Genomic DNA, 26,128 nt, shown 5'->3' with positions numbered 1-26,128 from the left:
TCATTCATGACACATGGAGGCTGCTGCATCCAACTCAGAATTAGGCCTTGTGACAGCAGTAAAGTACCACACTGGAGAGAGGCCAGAGGTAGAATTAGGTAGGAGTTAGTGCAAAAAAGTGGAAACTCAAACCATCATCTTGATTTAAAATAAATCCATATAAATTATTAAAATAACTGTATAAATGACCCATAGCTTATATAACTCTTAAATACATTTATAACAATAAAGAATTTACATTGAAAAGCCAGAAAAATCCTGTCCCAGGAGCACCCTTGATTGTTGGTTACTTCTGGCAAATGCCTTTTTGACTCTTTGCTAAAAACACCCCAACATGGAGTACACCTTAGAGACACATTACCTGTTCTGTACCTTAGAGACACATTACCTGTTCTGTACCTTAGAGACACATTATCTGTTCTGTACCTTAGAGACACATTATCTGTTCTGTACCTTAGAGACACATTATCTGTTCTGTACCTTAGAGACACATTACCTGTTCTGTACCTTAGAGACACATTACCTGTTCTGTACCTTAGAGACACATTACCTGTTCTGTACCTTAGAGACACATTACCTGTTCTGTACCTTAGAGACACATTACCTGTTCTGTACCTTAGAGACACATTATCTGTTCTGTACCTTAGAGACACATTATCTGTTCTGTACCTTAGAGACACATAATCTGTTCTGTACCTTAGAGACACATTACCTGTTCTGTACCTTAGAGACACATTATCTGTACCTTAGAGACACATTATCTGTTCTGTACCTTAGAGACACATTACCTGTTCTGTACCTTAGAGACACATTACCTGTTCTGTACCTTAGAGACACATTACCTGTTCTGTACCTTAGAGACACATTACCTGTTCTGTACCTTAGAGACACATTACCTGTTCTGTACCTTAGAGACACATTACCTGTTCTGTACCTTAGAGACACATTACCTGTTCTGTTCCACATAAAGCATAAGGGTGTATGAGCAACACACTGTGCTGTTGGCTTTTCCTCCTCCAAGGCAAATGGCCAAAAGCTTCTGAAAAGCATCTGTGGAAGGATTTTATCAGTGGGCGTACCTTCAAGTACAGTGGGGTCTCTGGCATTGTCATACACATACATTATAAGGCAAGTTTAGGGTGGTGTAAATGTGACACATTAAGCTGTCATCTGCTTCAGGAATTGTCCTTTAGCATGATACACGAGTCCTGTATTAACTGCAATAATTCAGTCTGTAAGAGTAATAGCAACATCCTCAATCGGTTAATTTTAGTAAAAACATTTCATTTCCGTCAAGAGAAAAATCATCTACAAATGGATTTTCTATTTCCTACTGTGTTTTCCTGCTATAAACACATTAGAATTCTTTGTTTTTCTCCTAATACTGGCTCTAACAAAATAAAACCATTGACATATTGTGGAACCCATTTTTTGAGAATGCAGCACACACTGTCTGATTACTTAGCTAGAATATTGTTTTTCCAAGAAATTCTGCACTGGCAGCTGCTGTAAATAGTACACGTTGCATTATGAAAATATCAACCTATGTTGCCCACCGTGGGCTAATTTACACCGGCCCATGGAGCTGAGAGGGGATGAATGCAGAATGTTTCCATAGAAACCGTCAATACAAAAGTGAGAACAGAGGCAACACATAGTCAAGAATAAGCTTTGATTTCTGAGTCAGATGCTCTCCTGATATGTTGCATCTGTCCCAAAGGATCATGCAGAAAAGCCATGGATAAAACACCACTCATGGGTCAATTTGGGAAACTGTCTGCACTGCTGGATCGGCGCCGTTTCCAGAGCTTTTGCATAGTTCTCCTCCAACTACTGCTCGGAAGGACCTCCTGAACTCTTCGTTCTTCCAGGTGTAGATGAAAGGGTTAAGCACAAACAGAAGACAAAGCAAGAGCCAGCTGCCTATCTCAATGCTTTGGGGTAGTGGCTGGAGCAGGCCATAGAGAACTGACCATGCAAAGGGCTCTGTGGTCATTGCGAAAACACAGCATACAATCAGGACATATAGACCCAGACGTTTATCTTTGCGAGGACATGAACAAGGGAGATTGTGAACCACTTGGAAGTTGAGAACACTCACCCGCTTCAGGCTGACCTGCACTTTTCTGAAAATGCGGAAATAACAATGAAAAAGGATTATTGTTTGGCTAAACACGGTGACCGCAGAAAGTATGCCTGTATAGAAGCTAGACACTGGGACCTCATGGCCCCAAAATACATAAAGCTTTAGTTTTGGGCATGGGAGGGTAACTTCAAGCGCCCTCTGTCCAAAGAGCCAAGGAAGGAGAAATGCAAGAGGCAGAACCCAAGCCATGGCAATCATCCACTCTGTGTTCCTCTTCTGATATACAGTATGGTACACTGTCGGCAGTTTGGTGATGAGCACAAAGCGGTTTAATGCAATGAGAGAGTGGGATAAGAGGGAAACGGTCATCCATAGGAAAAACACCCCCTCCATGAACACCCTGTAAGTGGGGTTCTCCAGGCGACCAGTTGAAATTAATATGGCTTCTTGTGGCATCCAAAAAGCGCAGACTAGAAGATCAGAAACACATCCATTCACAATGAAGGCATTACTAGTTGTCTTGAGTTTCTTGAAGGAGCAAACCAGGTAAATAACCAAAATGTTGGCCAAAGTCCCGGAGACGGAGTAAACAGAGTATGCAGTTGCCACCAAGACACGTGTCCCCAGAAGTCTCTCACAATGGTCCAGGGGAGACGTGATGTTGGTCATCCTGTAGAAAATGGAGCAGCCATCCCATGAGCTGAGGCACAGAAGGAGAAAGGTAAAAAGGACACAGAGGGAAAGTGGATGTGTGAGAGAGAGCAGGAGAGTGAAGCAAGCAGTGAGAGAGGGAGAGTGTATACAAGACTGAGGAGGGGAGGGGGTGACGGCTGTGACAGCTCTTAGTGTTATACTCTCAGCTCACTTTATGTCTTTGTGACATTATACTCTTAGAAAAAAGCTTTTGTAAAGGATTATTCAACAGGTTCTGAGGTAGAGAATAGGGAGTTGATTCGACAGTAAATGTAAAATGTTTCTCTTTCTTCTATATCTTTCACCACAGTAATGTGAGATGTAGATATAGAAAAACAACTGATGTACAAAACATCCAGCGTTGCATTTAAGCAAGGAAATGAGAGAATTGCTAAATAAAACATGACACTTATTTGGCAATTATTGCACATACTTGGGGGATGGTGAGCGATTACTACGCCAGTTTGCGTAGAAAATCTTGCAGACACACATATGCGCTGTGTAATTTTAGCACTTACGCCAGCCTGTACCCGGAGTGCGGGAAGGGGGAGGGAAAGGCGTTCTAATGTATGATGTATACAGTAAGAGCGCCGTTACACAATTGCGAACAGATGCAGATCAGGACACAGATGCAGGGAGGCAAAACAAATGGTTAAAAAAATGAGCGTGTGTAAGTGTATGACTGGCGTAAGCTGGAGCACATGACACAGATGACAAGTGGCGCACATTTTGTGATGCTTACTCATCAGCATATGGGCATATTTACAATGGTTTTACATGCAGCTATTGTAGGTGCAAATTATGCCAATTTGTGACCAACTCTGCATCTAGTCCTAATAGTGTATTAGATTCCTGAAGTTCTATTACATTGCTATTGTTATAATTGAATACTTATATTGTACTTATCTATTTATATACTTATAATTAATAAATAATGGTGGAACAAGTTAATGGTTGCTAAGTAGCGACATTGGGCCTAATTCAGTGGTGGACGGAAATAAAACATCTGACGCAAGCACCCAACATTTTAATTGTGCACATGCATCCGTGACGACCTGCGTATGCGTCCTGATGGGTAACGCTGGGGCGCGTATATTGGAATTGCATGGAGAACCATGCAATTCTGATGGGCGTTCCTGGGTGGTATCTGGGGGGTAGATATTGGTGGCGGGAGTGAGGGTGTCAGGCACTGCGGCAAGATTCGCAGTTCCACTGGCACTGGCGGCAATGTACCTTAGGCCATGTATCACAGAGTTCCTCTAAAGTCCAGTGATGTGCCGGCTATTTGCGCACAGCGAAGGAATAGAGGCTCAGTCCTTGGACGTCTTAGTAGGAAGCCCATCGGCTGCAACTATACCATAAATTCGCAGTTGTCGCCGTCGCTTCAGCAACTCTGTCCACCTCTGAATCAGGCACATTATCACTTCAGTATTTAAACTCATTTAGGCCCCCATTTACTAACGAGTTTTATCACCAAAATGAGTGATACATTTCATTGTGTATGTAAATGGTGCTCCAGCCAATCAGCTCCCAACTGTCATTTTTCTAACAGTTGGGAGCTGATTGGCTGGAGCAGCATTTATAATACACAGTGAAATGTATCACTGGTTTTGGTGATAAAACTCGTTAGTAAATGAGGCCCTTAACCCTTTCAGTACCACCTTGCAATTAAGAATAACTTAAACAGTGACTAAAGTAAATCTAAATACATAAATCTGGCCCTCTGCCGTGCAAAATGGTTTTGCCAAGGTGTAAAGTTTGTTTTTTTTTGCTTTGCTCCCAACTCTGAATCAGCCCAACAGAGTGGAGAACGCTCTCTGGTGCCACGCTCAGTGTAATAACATGAGTTCATCCAATCACAGCACAAGCAGTAAATAGTGATTGGAATATCAGGGGAATAGTAATACATAAGTGTATATCTTGTAATGCTAGGAATTAAGGTATTATGAAAGGCTTATAATAACAGCATTGCAGGAATGCATCATTGCTTCAGTTCTCTTGATCACAGAACCTTGTACCTGTGTGCGCTGTACGCTGCATTAATTAGCTATAGAAACAGAAACAGGAGGCTGATGCAGGGTTGCACACAGTACATTTTTCAAATAGCTCTTCGGGATTTTCGGGAGCCTCCCGGCCAATCTCAGAGAGTAGGTAAGTACACTGCACATGCTCCATAGCGGAACACCCGCATCAGTGGGGGATTCAGTCATATGCAACATCTCCACTTGTGGTAAAACTGGAATACTGGGGTGGTAATAGGGTGCTTGTGCAAATACTACGCATGATGTGTCCTGGGCGCGTAAATGGGATGGTTTGATCTATCTGATTTCAGATGAACCTAGTGTAGAGCTGGTGCAAGTACGCACTGATAATAATGATGGCTATGATGATCCCAAACGGTCAGATAGCGGAGGTGCAGTTGTATAGATATGTACAACTCAGAAGTCAGAATATGGACAAATATCTACATTTAGGGCCTGATTCAGACATGGACGGTCGGTAATGCATACGTAACTGCATACTCTTGCGGATCGCAGTAGCTAAAATATGCTAATGCAACAGGCGGCAGACTTTGTATTGAGACGCCCACCGGAGCCCTCATAGCTGCCCCCGACTGCATACACAAACGCAGCATTGTACGCAGATCTTCAAAACATTGACAGCTGGAGTAAGTCTACGATCACTCAGAATAGCTGTGGTAAATGAGAACCTGGAGGTTCGTTCTGTGCATACGCAATCGCAGGCGCTGGTTAGTACACACACAGGAAAAGGCCCCCACACGCCCGTGTTTTGGCCGGAACTCCCTGTAACCACCATCTTAACGGTCTCTTCCTGTCATCGATTGCGAGTGAATCCTCACAATGTGTGCATGTGTGCATTCGCAATTCATTTGCAGCGTGTGTGCAATGCAGCTGGGACGCATGTGCAGACCATCAATACTTGCTTAACTGCGTGAACATCGGAATAGTGTTCAACTCTGAAATCAGGCCCTGAAGGCTCATACAGACTAGACAATGTGCGTTGTGAGTGATATTGATGAAAGAATTCCCTTAAACTTGCAGAAGTGCAGGACAAATGATATTAGGTGTACACACTGATCGGTATCGTTCAGTGACATCATCCTGCCACAGGCACTTTCTGACGATATTGTCAGATTGGCCTTCATGTATGCACGACAGCAAACATCATTAATGACGTACGAGAGCGCGCATCATTCGTTGTTTGGTGCATACACACTGGACGATATGAACGATATATTGTTGAAAGATAACGCTATCGTTCATATCGTTCACTTTTATCGTCTAGTGTGTATGCAATGTGAGTGCATTTGCTGACGACTTGTTTGCAAATCTAAATCGGTCCAGACCCCTATATGTTTTAGTAGTTTGGACAGTAAAAATGGCTGCGACCCCCTGAAATGTCACTATTGCATGTCACAGGAGCATCTGGAAGCAGTTTTATAGCAGGAAAAGGACGGAATCAGGGTCGGTGGTCCCATTAGGCAACCTTAGGCTTCTGCCTAAGGTGCCGGCCACTGGAGGGCGCCGCTGAGTCCACAAAAAAAAAAAATGAATCGCATAAGTCATGGTTGAGTGGCATATTAAGAATTTGCAGCAGTGTTCTGAGGTACATTATCATTTTGGCGCTATGCTGTGTGCAAAATTCTATATAGTATATTATGAATTTTGGACACTGCTGTGTGGCATGTTATTGAACTGCGGAGACTGATGCGAGGCATATTATGAATTGGAGGGAGCAGGGGCGGTTGGTGAAAAGTTGCCTAGGGCGTCTGGAAACCTTGCACTGGCCCTGGACGGAATATGACAAAGCTGTGGTCCAAACACAGAAAAAGTCTTGTTTTTTTTTTCTTCACTTAATAAATAATTATGCAAGTATGTCCCTACCCCATACATTGTAAGCTCTTGTGAGCATGGCCCTCTTATCTCATGTACTCTTCCTTTCCTTACCTACACCATCATCTCCTCCTGCTTGGTATTTGTTTTGCAATCAGTGGCTCATACACTTGTCTGCTGTGACAATCAACACGGGTAGTGATTCAGCCAGCGCTTGTGCTCTAGTTACTACTACCATGTATATATTTGCGTTTTGTAACTACATTGTTTTATTATGTACTTTGTATGGCTCTGTGGGCCCCTCAAGTCCAAATAAAAGATAATAATACTAATAATAATTATGTGTAGCCTGACACCAGATATGACCAGCACAGTCCAAACACCACAGAATCAAGATCTTAAATCAAACATTGTTTTGAGTAACATATCTATAGTTTTATATATTTATCTGGCACAAATTGGAATGATACAGAATGGTGTACACATGTAACATGACTGCTCATATGATGCAGTCGTGGACATCTAGGGGCACTTGGTGGATGGAATGGCAGAAATCACCATTTACTTCATTTTACAGATATCTTTTACTTCATTTGCAGGAGTCGCACGTATATATTTACTAAAGTGCTGATTCTTAGAAGTGGTGATGTTGCCCATAGCAACCAATAAGATTCTACTTAACATTTATCTAGCACCTTCTACAAGATAAAAGCTAGAATCTGATTGGTTGCTATGGGCAACATCACTTCTAAAAACCCACTTTAGTAAGTATACCCCATAAAGTCTACTAATATTTTACTGAACTACATTATTATCCCCCTTAAAACCACTTGAATTGTATAACTGTAACAGATCTATGGTCTTAAAACTCTATAGTGATTTATTTTGATTTTATTTTGAACCATTATATAATACTCATGGTACAAGAACCTCTGTATATCAGTGTCCATCTTATGGCCTGTGACCTGCACTGGGTTCAACGCAAATGGAAGTAGAACAGAAATGGCAATAGGGATCATTGTATAAGCTCTATTTCCAAAGGGCAGAGCAAAGTATGTATTATTTATATACTAAACTCTGCTAGTTCTATTGCAGGCATGAAATAGGTTAATATGTGAGGCAGCTAAACATTAATTTACTGTGAGAATGAAGAATCTCTCTGATCACACAGGTGCAGCTGTAGCAGTAATATACTGTGCGTGCTCTGTACACCACACAGTGCTAGCTCTGTACTGCTGAGGTGAAAATGAACAAGTTCTCTCTGTGAAGCTGATTGAAAAGAATATAATGAAAACAGAGGCCTGTTCCTGTGCTCCTGATTACTTGACTTGTTCTTTCACCATGATATCAACTTAATTTCTTCACTTTAAACTGGTGACTAAAATACACGAGCTATCCAATCGGGTTTTGTCATTTGGCTAAATCGTCCCAACCCCTTTCACAGCAATTAGATATCTCAGCCATGGAGGCGATCCTGGTGATACCACACAGGAAAAGGAACCAATCCCTAAATGTTTAATTCATTCTCCTGACTACCAATATGTTTACTTGGTTCTCAGTGGTAGTGGTGTGCCACTCCCTAGGACTTGCAGAGATATCATTGGAGTGCTATATAAAATGGTAGATCAGGTATTATGGAATAATGGGACATACCATTTCTATTGTCTAGACCAGCACTTCTCTATTATTCCTTGCTCTGACTTTTCCCTCTCTTTGTTGAGACATAAGGTCTGATTCACTATGATAACGCAATAATGCGTACACACGCAGTTTCACTTCGATAGTATGCGAATCCATAGCGATCGCAGTGCAGCCGCAGCAATACATAAGGACGCCTACTTTACCTTACACGCACATCCCGTAATGAGTAGCAAGACTGCGAAAACATCGGTACAATGGAGTACCATCGAAGCCTCACGCACAGTTAAGGCAGGTCAGACCTTATTCAGCAAGGTCCACACCAGCAACAAATGTCATTTTTATTTTCTAAAACTTCTAATTATCATTTAGCCGGTTGGTGATCAATCATCCAGTGAAACATTTACCTTTGCGCAGCAATAAACAAATATAATATTCATTAGGCTACAGCACTTATAATATGCAGCTTTTTATAACATTGTTTATCTGTAATTGGCGTCTCTCACTTTCCCAGTACCTATGATTTAATCAATTCCTGTGCTTAATTAGATTTACAGTATTTTCATTTTCATTTAATCAAAAATAATATTAAATAGAGGAGTTCTACAGCTGGGGAAACTCTTCTTAACAAAAGCCATATAGAGATCTCACCAAGCACCCGTTCCAGTCAGTAGAATTACAGATAATTAAGTAGCAGGAGAAAAATAGTACTTTACTTTGCCATGTTTGTGGCAGATTCCTCCATTGTTCTGTTAGAACTTCACTGTGATTTCAAAAATGCTATTTAATCTCATTATATGGCAATCATAATCCATTAGACTAAATGCACAGAAATGGATGTGCAGAACTATTTAACACCCACTCTAAGGTACTTGGAAACATCTCAAATATTATCTAGATATACAGTATATGTACTGTATGTGTGTGTTCGTATATACTGTACATATGAGTTGGAGACCCGAAGTCTCGGCCACAGCCTGCCAGTAATCCCAATGCCTTTGCATCATTTAGGACAGTTTGCCCAGCTTGTGTTCTGTATAGAATACCATTGGGTGGGATGTACTAAGCATCACATCCACAATGCCGTACATACTGCACATTATGGGGTACATGCGATATTATCGCCGGTATGTACCTACAAAATCGCAAGGACAGCTTTCCCGGTAAGAGCTGTCCTTTGCAATAGAGAGACTTCCGGGTTTATGATGTAGAAGTCCCTCTGGCGTCCATTTGCGCATGCGTAGAAGGACATGCACGCTGATGGGGGAGCTGGGATCTGCATTTTCGGGAGTTTTACTGCATTTCTGCCCTTAGTACATCCCGGTTCATGTGAGTGCATTTTTATCTCATGGTCCTCTGAACAACAGCGAAGGCCACACACCTGTGGCACTTTGTACGTGCCGCATATGCATTATCATGAATATGGGCCATTAATCCCTGCAGCTACATACATAAAGCATTAAAAGTGATGGGCCTCGACCATTACTTTGTGTAATTTCTAACAAGCCATCTAAATTTTAATACGCAGTTATCAAAACATATCCCTAATAATATATTACAGGAATCCCAGCAGTTTAACGCACACAAGAGAACAAGTGAAACACATTGTGACCCTCAATCCACATTGTGAAAAACAACCACATTATGGGCCTGATTCTGTGTCTCACGTTATGTCTATGTCCGTCGAAGTTGTACAATATTACCGTGAGGGCCCGATTGTGTTCGTACAGAGTTGTAGTTGCGATTTCTGATGCATGCACAGAGAAGTACATTGAAAATGTATTGGGCATTCATGGATGGCGAATGGGAAGTGGCAATTCAGTCGCACGGAGATTGTGTGTTATGGGAATGTTGCAGACGTGTCGCTGAAGTGTTTTTGCGTACACAGACGCTTAATAGCTCACACTAGAGGCCATACACAGGCGGACAATTTGCACCTACAATAGGGCAGGTGTAAGTTTCAATGATGCAACCGATGGTGCGAATGTGGTGCCTAAAGACGCACCAATCAGTATTTCAGTGTCTATGGATGCTGAAACTGGGCGTCTTAGTCCTTGCACATGTGGACACACGGCTATACACCAGGGAAGGGCTGTGTAGCGGCATTCACATAAAGTTGCAGATGTGCGAGCAGCAAAAGAGGTAGACGTGGCTGCATCCAACTAAGAATCAGGCCCTACTTTCCATTGCGAACAGACTGATGCAGAGTTCTAGCAATACAATGGGCGAGTTTGGCTATCATTTGGTTGGTCAGAGTGATGCCATTCTACACTGTTTTTGTAAATGAATGGACACAGCGTTATAATGGTCAATTCATTCGACTACGTGGTGTGGCTGGGGCAGGACTGAGAACAGTGAAGGCCAAATTTCATTAGTAAAACAGGCAATTTTTTGTGGACAAATACATGGTTAATAATCACCTACAAACACACAGCCATTTTGTGAACTAGGAAGCATGTGGTCTGCATTTCCTCTTTACAATATTATTTTATCATGTAGTGCAGATTGTGAGGATCTTTATTTATACTTCTTTACTTTCTGTATAATTAAATATTCACCTTACGCTGTATTTGGGTGCATAATTTTGCATACTTAACTTGTGGCATTTGGCATTTATTTTTTTTATTTATTTTTTACAAGGTACTGGCTGGTGCAAAACTGTGGAGTTTTGTATACATAACATTATTACCATTAACTAGATAGGTGTACAAATATCTGGGCAATACTTTGTGAAAGCAACAGGTGTGTATTTGATTGCAATAGGAGGTGTAAGATGGCTGGTAAGCTGTGAGACAGGCATCTGATAATTGGGGTGGCTATTGGTGAACATACTGTAATAAAGTGGAATTGTGTATAGTAGGGCTTTCCAAACTCCCCCATTAAAGTCCAGGTTTTAAAGGATATCCATGCTTAAAGGAGTCCAGATGGTTAAATCCAATTGACTGAGGTACTAATTAAGTAATCTATGCTCAAGCATGGATATCCTTAAAACCTGTACTGTAATGGCAGAACCTCTGGTGTATATAATTATTATTAAGTTATTACCTATATATTTCAGCCTAATATATTGAAGATTTATGTATCTGAAATACTCTATTGTAAACAATGAGGCTCCTTTAGGGTTGGAAGTAAGTGTTCTTACATGTATATGTTGAGTTGGATGCATCCCAAGCAGGGGCATCTTTAGAGAGGAGGAGGCCCATGTGCATCCCCCGACACGGCCCCCTCCTCGCATTCCAGTGGCCGGAGCCGACTGACGCGGCTGCCGGCCACCGCAGAATCAATAGAATCTGGGCACTAGAGTGTGCCCAGTGTCTATTGCGCATGTGCAGATCACCAGGGAAATGGCACGGCCGCCATTTTCCCGGTGATCTCCTCACATCGCATGCGCAAAACGCCGGAAAAATGGCCATGGGACTTCGGAGAGGTAATACAAAGTATGGGTGCAGGGTGTGCGGTGCAGGGCCCCCCCTGAACCCGGGGGCCCGTGTGCACCACACACCCTGCACACATTATAGATACGCCCCTGATCCCAAGTGAAGTCCAGTGCAAAAACAGTAGTATTTTGCGCCACACGAGTGTGTATACTTATGACAGCGATAGCAAAAAGCTGTGACTTCACGGTTTTAGTATTAAATGTAAAAGTAGTTTTACCCTATTAGTGCACAATGCAATAATGTAATGAAGTGTCATATGAACTACAGAGTATATTGCCTTGAAAGGCCAGTTACACTGTCCATATAAAATGGAATTAAACAGACACCTCAAAATCTCTAGTTTACCCCTTTAAAAATCAAATGAGAATTTTCTTTCCTGCAGTCTTCCAAATTGAAATGTCAATTAATGCAAATAGATGGACTGATGCAAAATATCTGCCACATTAGTGCTTTAAGGACTATCAGCCAATCAGAAGTGGCTAAATCATGCTGCATGTAGTCATCAACATCATCATCATTGTGCCTCATTGCACCAGACCTCCTACACCCACAAGAAATACACCCGCTCCTACGATTTTTAAAGGATATACATGCTTGAGTCCAGAAGGTAAAATCAATTTGACTGAGGTATTAATTAAGTCACCTATGCTCAAGCATGGATATCCTTAAATCCTGGACTGTAATGGTAGAGTTTGGGAACCTCTGGAGTATAGAATTATTATTACTAAGTTATTACATGTATATTTCAGCCTAATATATTTAAGATTATGTTATGTCCCTTTCATGGCTATTGGTGGTACTGTAATTTACAATTAAACAGTGTAGTTTTAACGTGAACACCTTCTATAGTGCCCTTACACCAGTATTTCCCAAAACCCAGTCTTCATGGCCCACTCACAGTCCAGATATTAGGGAAATCCCTGCTTCAGCACAGGTGGGTATATCAAACTGACGGAGGTAAAATTAAGCCACCTGTGCTCATGCATGATAACCTTAGTACCTGGAATGGGCCACGAAAACAGCGTTTAGGAAACACTGGACAACTGCGCATTTTGGAGCTGTTTCAGACCTTCTCACTAGGATGCGAACGCTCGTAGTTGACCGATAGTTGCAATCTCCGCATGCGTAAGCATCGCAATGCGCATGCGTAAACCACTGAGAAAGATCAGAATGCATTCGCTCGTTGAGCATAGACAGCCCAGCAGAATGAGAGATAGGAGAAGCCATTTGTGGGTGGTGACAGGGGCAGGCCACTATAAACGGGGGAGTAGAGGTGCGAACGCAGGCATGTTACAATGCCGTTTCAGAGGCGTACATAATTAAAAGGCGTCATAGTACACGTCACTTGGTGGGATTTCACACTGAAGTGATCGCAAGTGCTTGTGGCAGGGTATAGTCAACCTCAAGTGCTGCGATCTCATCCGATGGTGCACGATGTACCAATGTATTCATGCACTTCCAGGAGATGACGTGCTCATGTGGGCGTCTTATGAACAGCTGGTGGGCCTCTGCATACACAAAGTGATCACACGCCAAGACATAGTGGGCGTGCTAATGCCTTGCCGTGTGATTGCCTGCCTTGCTGGGCGTGCGCTGGATTTGCATACGCAGGCTGCAAGCGAACGCATCTAGCGAGCGGGTCTGAATGAGCTCCTTTGCCCTGCAACATCTCTGTGGGATATGAAGGCATATTGTTGTCACACTACTTGTAAGGAAAGGTACAGGAACAAGAACTCCACTGAAATCAGAGGATGACAATGTTACATCTGAGACAATACTAACAATTAAAGACTTTTGTACAGTGAGTGAGCTTTGCAATGCTACACAAATGTGAGAACTGAAAGTTGCTGTACCCTGTGCATCTATAGTATTTACATTTTCCTTTGATGACATTGGCAGGCAGGTTTGTGCTCAGTTGTAATTAATGATGCATAGTAACAGCTCTGTAGGCTTCAAAGCCCTTATTGTCCTAAGCAAACAATTGCTCTTTGGCACAGATCTTGTGCGCAGCAGACCAAGGAGCGAGTTTGCAAAAAAACAGGTTTGTGACAGGAGAAAAAAAATGGCCATTTTGTGAAGCACTGCGCTATTTTTCTTTGCTTAGTAAAACAAGCACTATTGTCAGCAGACATACATTCGTTCAGGGGAAACGCTATTTTGGCGATGTACCTAATTACCGTTGTCACTGGAGCACTGATTATGTACCTCAGATATTAATAAACTTTGTATCTCACCTTGCAATCATTTCTCTAACATTCTAGTTTCTCATCTTTAAAATTAAATAGCCCTAACAAATGTAGGAATATATCCAAAGAGGTAGGTATTGTGCTTCATTTAATTGACAAAACTAAAACAATATTGTAGTGTGATTATCTGATCTTCTAAACTTGCAGATATCATCTCTATGTATGGTGAGCTGTCTCTGCTAGCATTGTAGTGTACAGATGTGACCTCATGCACCAAGCCTCAACATGCCATACTGAGCAAGTGAGCCGTGCCGAGTGGTGTACCAATGCAGCTTTTTCTTTAAATTTGCGTCTCATTGGTGACTGCACCCCATACACTACCCTTAACTACATTAATGAAAGCAACATTGGAACCCGGACATTACTCAAATATCCCCCACTGCAAAATTCCACCATATGCCACTTGCTCCAAAATTGTGTCACATGCCATAAAAAGCCCCTTACCCCCAAAAGCTTGCAGAACTCACATGTACACTAAAGCCGCGTATCCACTTGCAGATATAAATGAGCGATTGAACGATAATGGCATCGTTATCGTTCAATCGCTCAGTAATCATGCATAAATCGGGTCGTTTCCGACATCAATCATCGCCTGAACAGGACGGTCAATCTGGCCATGTTCAGGGATGAGGGAGGGTGCCTGCACTGAATGACATATCGTTCAGTGTAGGCACTACATGGGATGAGGAATGACTTTACGATTACAATGTTGTAATCATACTGTCGTTCCATTATCTGCTAGTGGATACGCGGCTTAAATCTCCCCACATATCACTCAGACTTCCCTACATGCTACTCACATCTAATAATGGCATACTTGCCATCAGTTCTTGCAGACAAGCAGACCGCTATTTTGAGAGATGATATAATTTGCACAGGTGAATACTATCCATCAAATCCTATTCATCAGCTATTACATTAAAGCAGTAGTGTACAATAGCCCTAAATACAGTAAGGTGCCAGACTGTTTTAAAGAGATTATTCACCTTCAGATCGGTTTAAGATTATGGTTTGTACTTTCCCCCTATAAATTTTACTAAGTATAGAACTTTACATCCTTCTGTGTTTTTTTTGTTTCACCAACATCTTTTACATTATCTTTGAATAATTATTTATTTTAGTTGCTCTTAGATACAACAAAGAACTGCTCTGTGGATTACATTTATATTTTTTGTACTGAGATGAGTTTTGTCATATTCAAGGGCAAGAAATGTAAAACAATTCATCCAATGATATAGAAAGGCCTTGGCAATTAGGAGATAGTTGAAAAAGACATAAATATATTTAGAAAAGGTTGCAGTAAGGCATCTACAGACAGTAAATGTTTTTAAAGGTTTAAAAACCCTTTAAATTAAATTATGTTAGCCCATTTTACAATGTACAGATCCTCAAACCATTGCATCATTTTAATCAACCCAGTAAAACTCCTACAAGACTTTAGAAGATTCATTACAAAAGTATGTTGAAAACAGCCAATATTTTACATACTTTGCATTTGAAATATAGACAAAGAATTAACTTATTTATAACGAAAAAGATTTAATAACATCCTTTCATAAAAACATGCTTAATATTTGAGTGTTATGTCATACTGTATGGCAATCATTTTTTCAAGACAGGCATTAATTTGTATTCACCTAATCATAAATTATTGCAGATAAAAAACAAATGATAGCTGATGCAAATAAACAAAATTCAATAACTTAATAACATGGAGAGAATACATCAAATGTGCTGTAACCTACTATAGCCAACAATGTTAGATTCATTGAACTAGGCAGTTCCCAGCTAAAATTGCACCATTTATATGTTATGAATACACATTCTGGATTTTTTTAAGACATAAATTATTTTGTAAATGAAAACATAGATGCCATGAAATGAAACACAGATTGGGGAGTACAGCATTTTGCCGAACTACGTCCCCCATGATGCACTTCAGTGATCTTGGTGCAGACATATCAAAACTACTAAAAAGGAAATTTAAAGGTATTGCCCTTAGCAATCAATCAAATTCCAGCTATAATTTTCTGGAATGTAGTAGATAAATAATAGCTAGAGGGGCCTATTCATTAAACCTAAAAATTCTCTGGAGATAATTAGCTTTAGAACTCTCATGGAGTTCTAGCTAATTATAGGTGGAATTCATCATTCCACCTCTCCATAAGTATCTATTCCGAAAAGCTGTCATTTTTGCGATGACAGCTTTTCTGGAAATAGATACTTTTCCCTGCCTACACTACCTTATCGCATCTGGAAACAGTGCTGCGCATGCGCTGTTACATCTGTAAAACCAGCGCATGCGCAGCACTGCCTACAGATGCATTAAGTTTGTGTACCCCCCCCGACCCCCCCTCACCCACCTCCCCCCTCCGCTCACCTCCCCCCCCGACTTACCTGTCCGCGCAGCAGCCTCCGGCTCCGTCCTGCTGGTCTGTCATGTGGTTTCCCAGCAGACCACATGACAGATTAGAAAAAAAAAAATTATTTTTTTTTTGTCTTAACTTTCTTGTGCTCTGCTGGGGAGCACACATGTCCGACCAGCCTCCGGAGCCTGAGGACAGAGCAGAGCGCCGGAGGGACTCGTCGGGGGACCTGCACACGCGGATACAGGTAAGTTTCACCTGCTATTCGCCACCTCACAGTGGCGAATAGTAACTGCATCAAATTCCGAAAATTGATAATTTTCGAAATTTGATGAATACCACAATTTCCACATCCCCATACTAATGTATGGGGAGTGTGGAAATTAACGCAGGGGAACTTAGCAAGGAGATATCTGTGATATCTCCTGTGCTAAGTGGCTACATGAATACCAAAATAACGTTATTTAAGGAAAATGTCCTTAAAAACGTTATTTTAGTGTTGATGAATAGGCCCCAGAATCTGATTGGTTGCTAAAATTAACAACTCCACTATTCATATTTAGAAGCTTTGATGAATCTACATCATAGATCAACAGAACCCTGGTTACCCAAGTGCCTCAATCTATGAAATCCAAAATATAAATTCTCTTAGTATATAAAGAGCGCTTATAAACCTCCCACATCCCCTAAAACCAGCAGTTTCTATAGCCCTATACCTCAGCTTATCCAAATTTAAATTTTGTATGTTTTGTTTGCACAAGAACACTCTCTCAGTAAGAAACAATCTGACACTGCAAACATTATTACAAAAATATCATCCTAGACAGAAAAATATATCTTCTGATTTTTGGTTACAAAGAATTTCTAATGTGAAAATATATTCTGTAATATAACACATCCACATGAAGTTATATCTATCTAATATATATATATATATATATGTATGTATATATATATATATATATATATATATATATATATTTATTTTTCTTTAAGACCAACTTATATTTTAAGAACATATATATACAAATCATGATAGATTTCTAGAAAAAAAAAATTCAATATAAAATTCCAATTTTTAAAATAAAAAAAAATCATCAGAGATGATAATACAAAAATAAATCAGTTAGCAGCCTAGCAGTTTATGTGAATAATAAGTAGATATGCTTTGTCTGGGATTTAGTATATTTCCTGGTTTGTCGGTAGAGGAGGTTATCTAGACAATGGATTCCTTCTCTTCGTCTCTCCTCCAGTTTTCCATGGTAAAGGACTCATGATCGGGAAAGGATTAATAGGTACGTTACCACCTTTAGAACTCAGCAGTGTCAGACTGAAGGGACTGGAACAAAACAAATGTGCATTATGTTATTATCTAGAGTAGCATCACCATCAACAGAGATGAGGGGAACCTTAAAACTTTGTGGGAAAGGAGTGGGACAATAACAGACTACCAGACTACCTTGGCAGTTCTATTAAGTGTTGAATAAATGTCAACATTAAACCTTGAAAAAAAGCATACAAATTCATTTATTACAGAGGTTCACGGGATACAGCTGCACAAAAATTTTGGAATCTCTCCTCCTGCTACTCCTCTAATATATAAATGTATGATGATATGCAAGATAGGTATATATAATACATATAAATGTGAAGGTACATGGTAACAAGTTTTGTAAGATGTCTTTGTGCACAAACCTAAGGACCATCACTGCTGTCATCAAATTTGGCAAGTCTGCCCTCTGCTGGAAACTCTATATTGGAGGACTATACTCTCTACATAAAAATATGTTAGCAGGACAGATAGGTACCACTGAGGTACATTTACTTTATATTTACTTTATGTTCTATAAAACAATAACCACTTTTACATCTAGTTTACACCACTTTTTTTTTTTTTTTTAGAAACTGGAGGTAAAATGTGGTGTTTTTTTCTTTTTAATATGAAATATAGAGTTAATTCTACTTCATGTCACTATACATTCTCTGAGTAGAATGTTGCTGAAAGATCTCAGGAAAATTAGTCCAAGAAATGGTTTGGTTAAGTTATTTTCTACTGCTGTGCTCTTTCATAACGCTACGTTACATGGTAATTGTACAAAATGGGTGAGTACATATTGTGTTTGCCGCCTCATAAAGCATGCTAACCATTATGAGCCAGAGGCTGCAGTGCATCATGGTAAAATAATGATCACTGAATTGTCAAAAATTGTTCTTCACTGGTCCAATGTCTGGAGCAATTAAGTATTCCTTTACATCTTTCTACCAGACTTACACCTCACTTGCTTATTTTCTGCCATAATTTACATCCTCTCGTAAGTTATCTTAATTGATAATCAAATAAAAAAATCAGTGCAGATTTATTAGGTCATAAGACATACAAGCCAGAAAAGCATTAAGAGAAGCATTTGTAGGGCTGTGGAGAATCAAGTTTGTTAGTAGGCTGCTGTATGCACTGTGGTAGTTAGGGTACAATGTCAGGACACTTACAGGAATAGAGCGACTCAGGTAACGTGCAGTGGAGGTGAGGCTTGTGTATGAGGGTCGGTAGGATCCATATGAGTCATTGCCAGCAGCAGATACATTCCAGTTACGGTTGTTGTTGAGTTCGCCTTGGCTTCGACCATGAGGACTGGAGGGGTACAGGCTGGAAGGGTTAACCGGGGAGAGGCTGGGGCGGGAGGGAGAGGAACTGCGGGTGCTGTCTAAATCTTCCAGAGCAGAGTTCAGATTCCCAAGCGAGCCAGCAAACCGCGTATTTACAGAGTAACTGAGAGGAAAAAACACGAGGAGGGATATGACAGACTGAGCACTGACAGAACGTATGTACATGCAGGAAAATGACAAGCAGCCCAATCCTCTGAGTGATAACATGCATATACTGGAATGTGCACACAAAAAATACATAAAGATAGAGCTATTTAGTAACATGCATAAGCAGCATGCTGTTTTTACTGAAACTTTACCCACAGATTACAATGAAACATATAGTAAAATAAATCACACGTTTAGCATATCCAATCACTAGGAACTAGTGACATCACTGAGGTGTGGGGTACTCTGCTGAATTATGGATTGGCACTTCACTGAACTACAGATGAATGGTCACAAATGTTTGTTCTGTTTACAAAATAGCCATGTACAGTGTGTGCAGGTAACCGGTTCCCTTTAATAAGCTAACATATGAAATGAAATTGTACATCATTGAGGTGTGGTGCAATTTGTTGAATTATAGATTGGCACTTCACTACTTCACACTGGACCAAGCTGAACTGACATGACTATTAGTTCTGTGCACAAAATGGCCGCCAAGAGTGTGTGCAGGTTCCTTTTAATAATCAATATGAAATAAAATTGAATGAAATAAATATAATGATAAAACTGAAAAGCAGTGGGTTTAAATGGTTAAAGTTGTACAAGTTAAGCATTCTTTCATTCCTTGCAGATAATAAATCCATGAGAGATGAAATTGTGTTTATTTACAGTGCCAGATGCTGTAATAATAAAAAATTCCCTAATCTGTGAGAATGAGCAGGGCACTGGATTTTCCTAGTCATGTGGGAATTTCCAGAGAAAGGAGAGCAGTCAGAGGCGGAGGAAGCATTGTCTTGCATGGCACAGACACAACACAAATGCTTGTTATTTGTTATGTGACCCCACATCTCCAGGGTACAGCTGAGTCTATCGGAACAGTTAGCTCTACACACTATGAATGACAGATTTTGCCATAGTGCATTACTGGGGATTTGTTAAGCAGCTATATATTGAACAATTCTCAACTGCAAGGGTTAGGCACTAAGGGGGGAGGTTAGGGTTAAGCACCTCCCTGGGAGGGTTAGGTTTAGGGTGCGTGGAGGGGAGGTTAGGGTTAGGCACCCCTGGGAGGAGGTTAAGGTTAGGAACTAAGGTGGGAGGTTAGGCACCCCTAAAGGAGGGTTAGGGAGGGAGAGGGAGTGTTAGGTTACTTACCTTTACCTGTTGGGATTTAGATCACCCGGGCTGACACTGTTGTTATTTGATCCGGCAGCTAAACAGCCGCCGGCATCACATACTGATTCCAATCAGGCTGCGTCCCCGGTCGCAGTGTCAGGGAAGCTAGCTGCAGCTTGAGTGACAGGCTTCCGCTTCCCTGACACTGCGACTGCAGCTGCATCGCAGCACATACGCAATGTGGTTCCGGCATATGAGCAGTCAACACATCATAGGAGTTAAATGCAAATCATTGGGTTTGCGTACAACTCTGAATCAGGCCCAATGTACCCAATAACGAGATTATGCAAGTAATAACTATGATGGAGTGTTGTGTGGACCTTCTGCCGTGTGGACCTTAATGGGAATTATTGCTGTGCTGATTTAGAGTGTATTGGGGCAAACACTCCATAACATAAAACAAATACATTTACCATCCCCCCAGTGTATTACTGAGGCAGATCACTGCTAACAGAGTCATTAGTACAATGACACAATAATATTGTTACATGAAAGAATAGTACATTCCCACGCAGATATTCAGAATTCAAGAGCACAAAAAGGTGTTAACATTTTAACTGCCAGTCACTGGTACTTGTTCGTTACCCAGATCATAGGTAATAAACTTCCATTTCTTTCCATTTACACCAAATAAAACATGTTCTAGACACATCTCGTGTTCCCCTTCAAATAGCTTGTTTCATTCCACATTTCTTCCACTTTACTCCTGCCTATGGGGGTAACTACAATAGGTGCAAGTGGTGCAACTGCTATTGGGCCCAGAGCTGAGGGGGGCCCATCTTCTTTGTCAAAGTTACATGTGTTATATACATATGCGACCGAGGACGCAGCTTCGCATCATCTTCGATCCCTTCGGCTGGCAGACTGACCATGGGGTCACGCAAGCCGGCCGCCGCAGATGAGTCAGCCGACGGAGATCCTCGCCTCTCCACTCCCACCAACAGCAGCGGCACGCATTTGTTTTGGGAAATGCCCAGAAACAGCAACAGACTGTCAATCACTGACAGTCTCCTGCCAGAATATGTGCAGGATCGCAGACCCGTACTGTACATGCGCAGTATGGGTTAGGCGCATGCACAGATTCCCGATAATCAGGAATCTGCATGATGCCTGTCACTGCTTCCGCAGCTGAATCACCTCCTGAAGTAACTCTGCAGACCAACATTGTACACCATGTTTAGCAGGGCTGCCATCAGGAGGGTAATGTCGGGACAGGAGTCCCATTCCCGGACAGAAGGTAGCCCGTCCACAGTGGTACTGTGTGGCTGCGATCAATCTCCCCTGCTGTTTGTAATCTCTGTATGCTAAGATGTGCCAGGATCAATGATTGTGGATTGATTATGCTGTCTGCCACAGTCTGAATGTTTGGAGTGCTGAGCTGCTCATGAGTGTGGCCTAATCCCAGGACGTTGTGTGCTGGGCTGCTGTGAGGGAGGGGGGAGCGGCGCCGGACCCGGGCCCCTACCGGGCCCCTCAGGAAGCCTGGGTAATCTGTACCCGCTCCCCCCCCCTCTCGGCGCCCCTGGCTGTAAGATGACAAAATGAGGGAAATGCTAATAATGCACACTGTTTAATGTCAAAGTTTATCGTGCAAACTTACTCTGTATTTCATATATGCAGCTGTTGAAAAGTGTTGTAACACAGCACTTTGGATGAGATGAGTGTGTGACAGTGTGTGTATGAAGTCAGCCCAAAAACCCGTGTAATGTAAGAGTGTCCCAGTTTTATGAGATTGTGTGACAGTGTGTGGCCCTGACAAAGTTCAAACCTAGGCAAAATCTATCTATCTATGATATTTAAACTGCTATGTGTATCTATCTGCGATATATATTCCCCTATCTGTAATATCTATCCCCCTGTTATATCTGGTATCAAACCATCGGGAGAGATAAAGTGGACTAGTTTCCCATAGCAACGAATCCGCTTCTAACTGTAATTTTTCTAGCACAGTTTATAAATTGACACATGGAAGCTGATTGGTTGGTGTGGGTCACTTCTCCACTTTATCTCTTGATGGTTTGCTACATCTAGCCCTATAAGTGATAACTATGGGCCTGATTCAGCAGCAATCTAAATGCAGCTACGTACGCATATCGAACGATTGTTAGCCATTGTGCATGTGTATAAGCCACACTGCGATCACGAGCACACAGAGGCATCCATTGGAGTGTGAGTGACAGGGCAGTGGTCGGAAAAATGCAGGCGTGCCTGTCCGTTTGAGCGCCGTTGCTTGGACGTGCATACATTAGCCACTAAGATTGCATACGCAGCTTGAGAGCCTACTGTGTGCGAGGAGACCAGACGTGGTATAAATACTGCATACCTGTGCGATGTGCGTCAATGGTACAGATGTTTATGCAGAAGAGCGACATTGGACGGATATGAGAAAGTAGTAGTGGGCATATTAATGCTGGCTGAGATTTGGAAAGCAGTAGCATATTTTCGTCGCTGCGTTTCCGCGGGAAATCGCAGATCACATTAGCGATCGCTGCTGAATCAGGCCCTAAATCCCTATTTATATCCATCATTTATATATATCTGTGATACATATCCCCTATGTATAATTATCTATATGTATCCCACCCATAGCTCCATGTACAGAAGGAGTAACAATAATAATTGATAATAATGCGTTAGGTGTCATGGTGAAGAGTACATATAAGAGGCATGATTCACATTAGAGACTTCTTTCTTCCCGGATTTTCTATTCACCATCCTAAGTAAGTCTGTATAATCTCTATTTTACATTGCCTCATTTTCCTTTTACTGGAACTGTACATTCTTTTCATGGATCCTTTCATACCTAATGCACTTAGATGGAAACATTTGCCTGAATTTATACAACCTTTCCCTTCATTATACTGCAAGTCTTCAATACAGTGTAGTAATCCAGCAATGCAGAGATACTGTACTACACTACACTATATCTTGTATAATACTGGTACAGATGTGCCCATACATATCTTTGCTACAGTCCCGCTAAAAAACTCCACTTGGCGCGCCAGGTTCGGTAAGACTCTACTAGCAATGGGAGTCCTTTTTTGCAGAAAATGCCGGGCCGTATTCAAATAGCGGCGAAAAGTCCAAATCCGTGGAAAAGTATCGCAGGTGACGTCATTTAGCCAGGTGGAAACTTTTCACCCTATTCAATTGCAAAGACTTTTCGCGTAAGCGGAAAGTCAATGCAATGTAATAGGCGGACAAGTTTCGCCTATAAATAGTAGGCGGAAAAAAGTGCAGAATTGCGGTAATTGGGGAAACCACCCTGCACCCTTGGGACAGGTCCCCAAAGGTTAACTGTGTCAAAAAAATAAATAAAAAATTAAGGAACACCCCAAAACATGACATTGAAAAAGGGGGAGAAAAAAAACAAAGTTGGGGTACAAACTTAAAAACTAGCAAAATAAGCTTTAGGGGGGTCTGCAAGTATGGGGGAGGTGTTTTTTTCTATTGCAGGTGCTTGCTGAAGGTACATTTTTCACGGTTTTTAAACTTAACTTTTGCAATTTTTAACCATGCTTGCACCCATTTTCATGTACCCCAAATTTGCTGGGACTAGTTATTTTCTCAAAAAAAACCTGCTAAATTCTATTCTTCACTACTTGTGCAAAGACGCTAATTAGCAGCTATTGAGAGCATTTAAGTACCCCAAATAGCTTCAGTAGGGCTATTCGGGGCAACTACATTGATCCCCAATGTTAGTGCATCTTCTGGGAGGTGTCAGGCTGATTTCCCCAAATCTGACAGCACTTTTCACCTGTTTGCGATTTGCTGGGTCCCGTTTTCGTGTCCTTTGGCATTGAATGGGGCGAAAAGCGGGGGCGCGCCCGATAAGTTTCCGCCTCCAAAACATGCGATGTAGGCGAAAAGTACATTTCACCGACGGTGGCAAAATTATTGCGGCTAATTGAATACGGCCCTTAGTCGCAATGCGATGCAACTAGGACGCACCAGCAGACTGCGCTGATTAATTTGATATACTACACTTGTATATCTGTATGCGAGTCTGTGCTACAATGTAGTGGCCGCAGCTTTTGTTATTCCAAATTCCATTGTGCTTCATATACAGACTCAGGTGCACACAGATATACAAGAGTCACATATCACATTAATCAGCACAGTCTGCTGGTGCTCCCTAGTCACATCGCATTGCATCACATCACATTGCATTTTCTGCAACAAAAGACTCCCGTCTCTAGGAGAGTAACACGGGACCTGGTGGGTCACTCACACCAGGCAAGTATTAAGGCTAGATGTAGGAGGACACATCTGTACAAACCTTCTAAAGAGGATAAGTGGAGATGCAACCAATCACATTCTAGCTATGATTTTATAAAATGTACTAGATAAATGATAGCTAGAATCTGATTGGTTGCTGCATCCAGTACTAGTCAATATATAGGTGGACAAATAGCATGGAGTCTCTCCGAAAATGCTGCTACCAGTAATAGGCTTAGACAGACTGGACCCTTTAGGTTAGCGCCACCTTTAGATGTCATTAGTTGCGTCGTGACAGTGAAGGCATCCTCGAAGGAGAGGTTAATTTTTGGATCCCTCTCCCGCTTTCATTCTCCTCCGTAGCCAGGGGCGTATCTATAATGGGTGCAGGGTGTGCAGGGAACACGGCCCCCGCACCGAACACCCTGCACCCATAATATTACTTACCTCTCCGGAGTCCCACGTCGGCGTGGGGGTCCGGTGCTGTAAAACGACTAGAAAATGGCCGCGGCGGCCATTTTCCCGTCGTTTGCTCATGCGCAGTACAGGAAAAATGGCCGCTGTGGCCATTTTCCCGGTGACCTGTGCATACATTATAGACTCTGGGCATACTCTAGTGCCCAGAGTCTATAACTCCGGTGCTGGCTGCGCACAGCTCAGTGCGCTGCCGGACGCCGGGCGGAGAGGAGAGGGCCTTGTCGGAGACTGCACACGGGCCCCCTCCTCTCTAGAAACGCCCCTGTCCATGGCTATTTCCAAAATGACACTGCCACTTATACAAGGGGTCAGAGAAGGAAGTGAACTGATAGTGATAGCCATTACTTCACTGCCAAGATCTTTACAGGAGATCTTTGCAAGATCCGCTTGATACATAGGAGATATTTAAGTGAAAAAAATTAGAAAAGTATATGTGTCAATCTGAACTGATAATAAATCTCAGAATTACTGCAATTATTCATACATAGACCCCTTATTATCTCATGTTATCATTTTATTCTACACATTTTGTTTTTCATGGAATGTATATCATTTAGTAAATAGTTTACTTGTTGGAACAAACTATTTAACTAAAGATTAAATAAATTGCTGAAAAATCACCAGAACAATGCCGCTTTCAAACATAAGTTACTACAAGTTTTAGAGGGGTATTCAATATGAAACGTTAACTTCACTGTCAAAGTTAACGTTTCATATCGTGGCAGGCTGCACAGACGGTGTAATGTTTAGCATTACTGCCTCACAGCACTGAGGTTGAGAGTTCGATTCACACCATAGCCCTAACTGTGTGGAGTTTGTATATTCTCCCTGTGCTTACATGGGTTTCTTCTGGGTACTCCGGTTTCCTCCCACACTCCAAAAATATACTGGTAGGTTAATTGGCTCCCAACAAAAATTAACCCTAGTTTGTATGTTTGTGCGTGTACATGTGATAGGGATTATAGATTGCAAGCTCCACTGGGGCAGGGACTGATGTGAATGGCCAAATATGCAGCGCTGCGGAATATGTGTGTGATATAAATAACTGGTAATAAATAAATAAATCTGGCCTGTCATCTAGGTTAAAAAAATAGAAAAGAAAAATTCTAAAAAAATAATAATAATA

General features: G+C 41.6%; 2 protein-coding genes across 6 annotated transcripts in view; both read right to left on the bottom strand.

Annotated features, from left to right (window-relative positions):
• Window positions 1-870: 870 nt before the first annotated feature.
• On the bottom strand, window positions 871-2,822 carry GPR88 (G protein-coupled receptor 88). The gene has a single exon (XM_088451301.1). The coding sequence runs from the start codon at window positions 2,753-2,755 to the stop codon at window positions 1,754-1,756; it is 1,002 nt and encodes a 333-aa protein (XP_088307427.1). The 5' UTR covers window positions 2,756-2,822; the 3' UTR covers window positions 871-1,753.
• A 13,524-nt stretch (window positions 2,823-16,346) lies between these two features.
• Window positions 16,347-26,128, bottom strand: part of CDC14A (cell division cycle 14A) — a 109,827-nt gene continuing 100,045 nt past the window's right edge. For 4 of the 5 annotated variants that reach the window (XM_088451293.1, XM_088451289.1, XM_088451290.1 and 1 more), the window contains 2 exons: window positions 18,808-19,087; window positions 17,539-17,659 (listed from right to left, as the gene is read on the bottom strand). In XM_088451293.1, the coding sequence (XP_088307419.1) occupies window positions 17,630-17,659; window positions 18,808-19,087 (310 nt within the window). In that variant the 3' untranslated portion in view covers window positions 17,539-17,629. Of the gene's footprint in view, window positions 17,660-18,807; window positions 19,088-26,128 lie in introns of all 5 variants that reach the window. The other variant, XM_088451291.1, reaches the window with a different exon arrangement.

The sequence above is a fragment of the Taudactylus pleione genome, unplaced genomic scaffold, assembly GCF_031769625.1.
Source record: "Taudactylus pleione unplaced genomic scaffold, aTauple2 ptg000546l, whole genome shotgun sequence".
Taxonomy (NCBI): Eukaryota; Metazoa; Chordata; class Amphibia; order Anura; family Myobatrachidae; genus Taudactylus; species Taudactylus pleione.
This window is presented reverse-complemented; position numbering and strand designations above follow the sequence as displayed.

What these genes read in the sequence shown, in the direction of transcription:
- GPR88 (XM_088451301.1), bottom strand. Translation starts at nt 2,755, where the DNA reads ATGACCAACATCACGTCTCCCCTGGACCATTGTGAGAGACTTCTGGGG.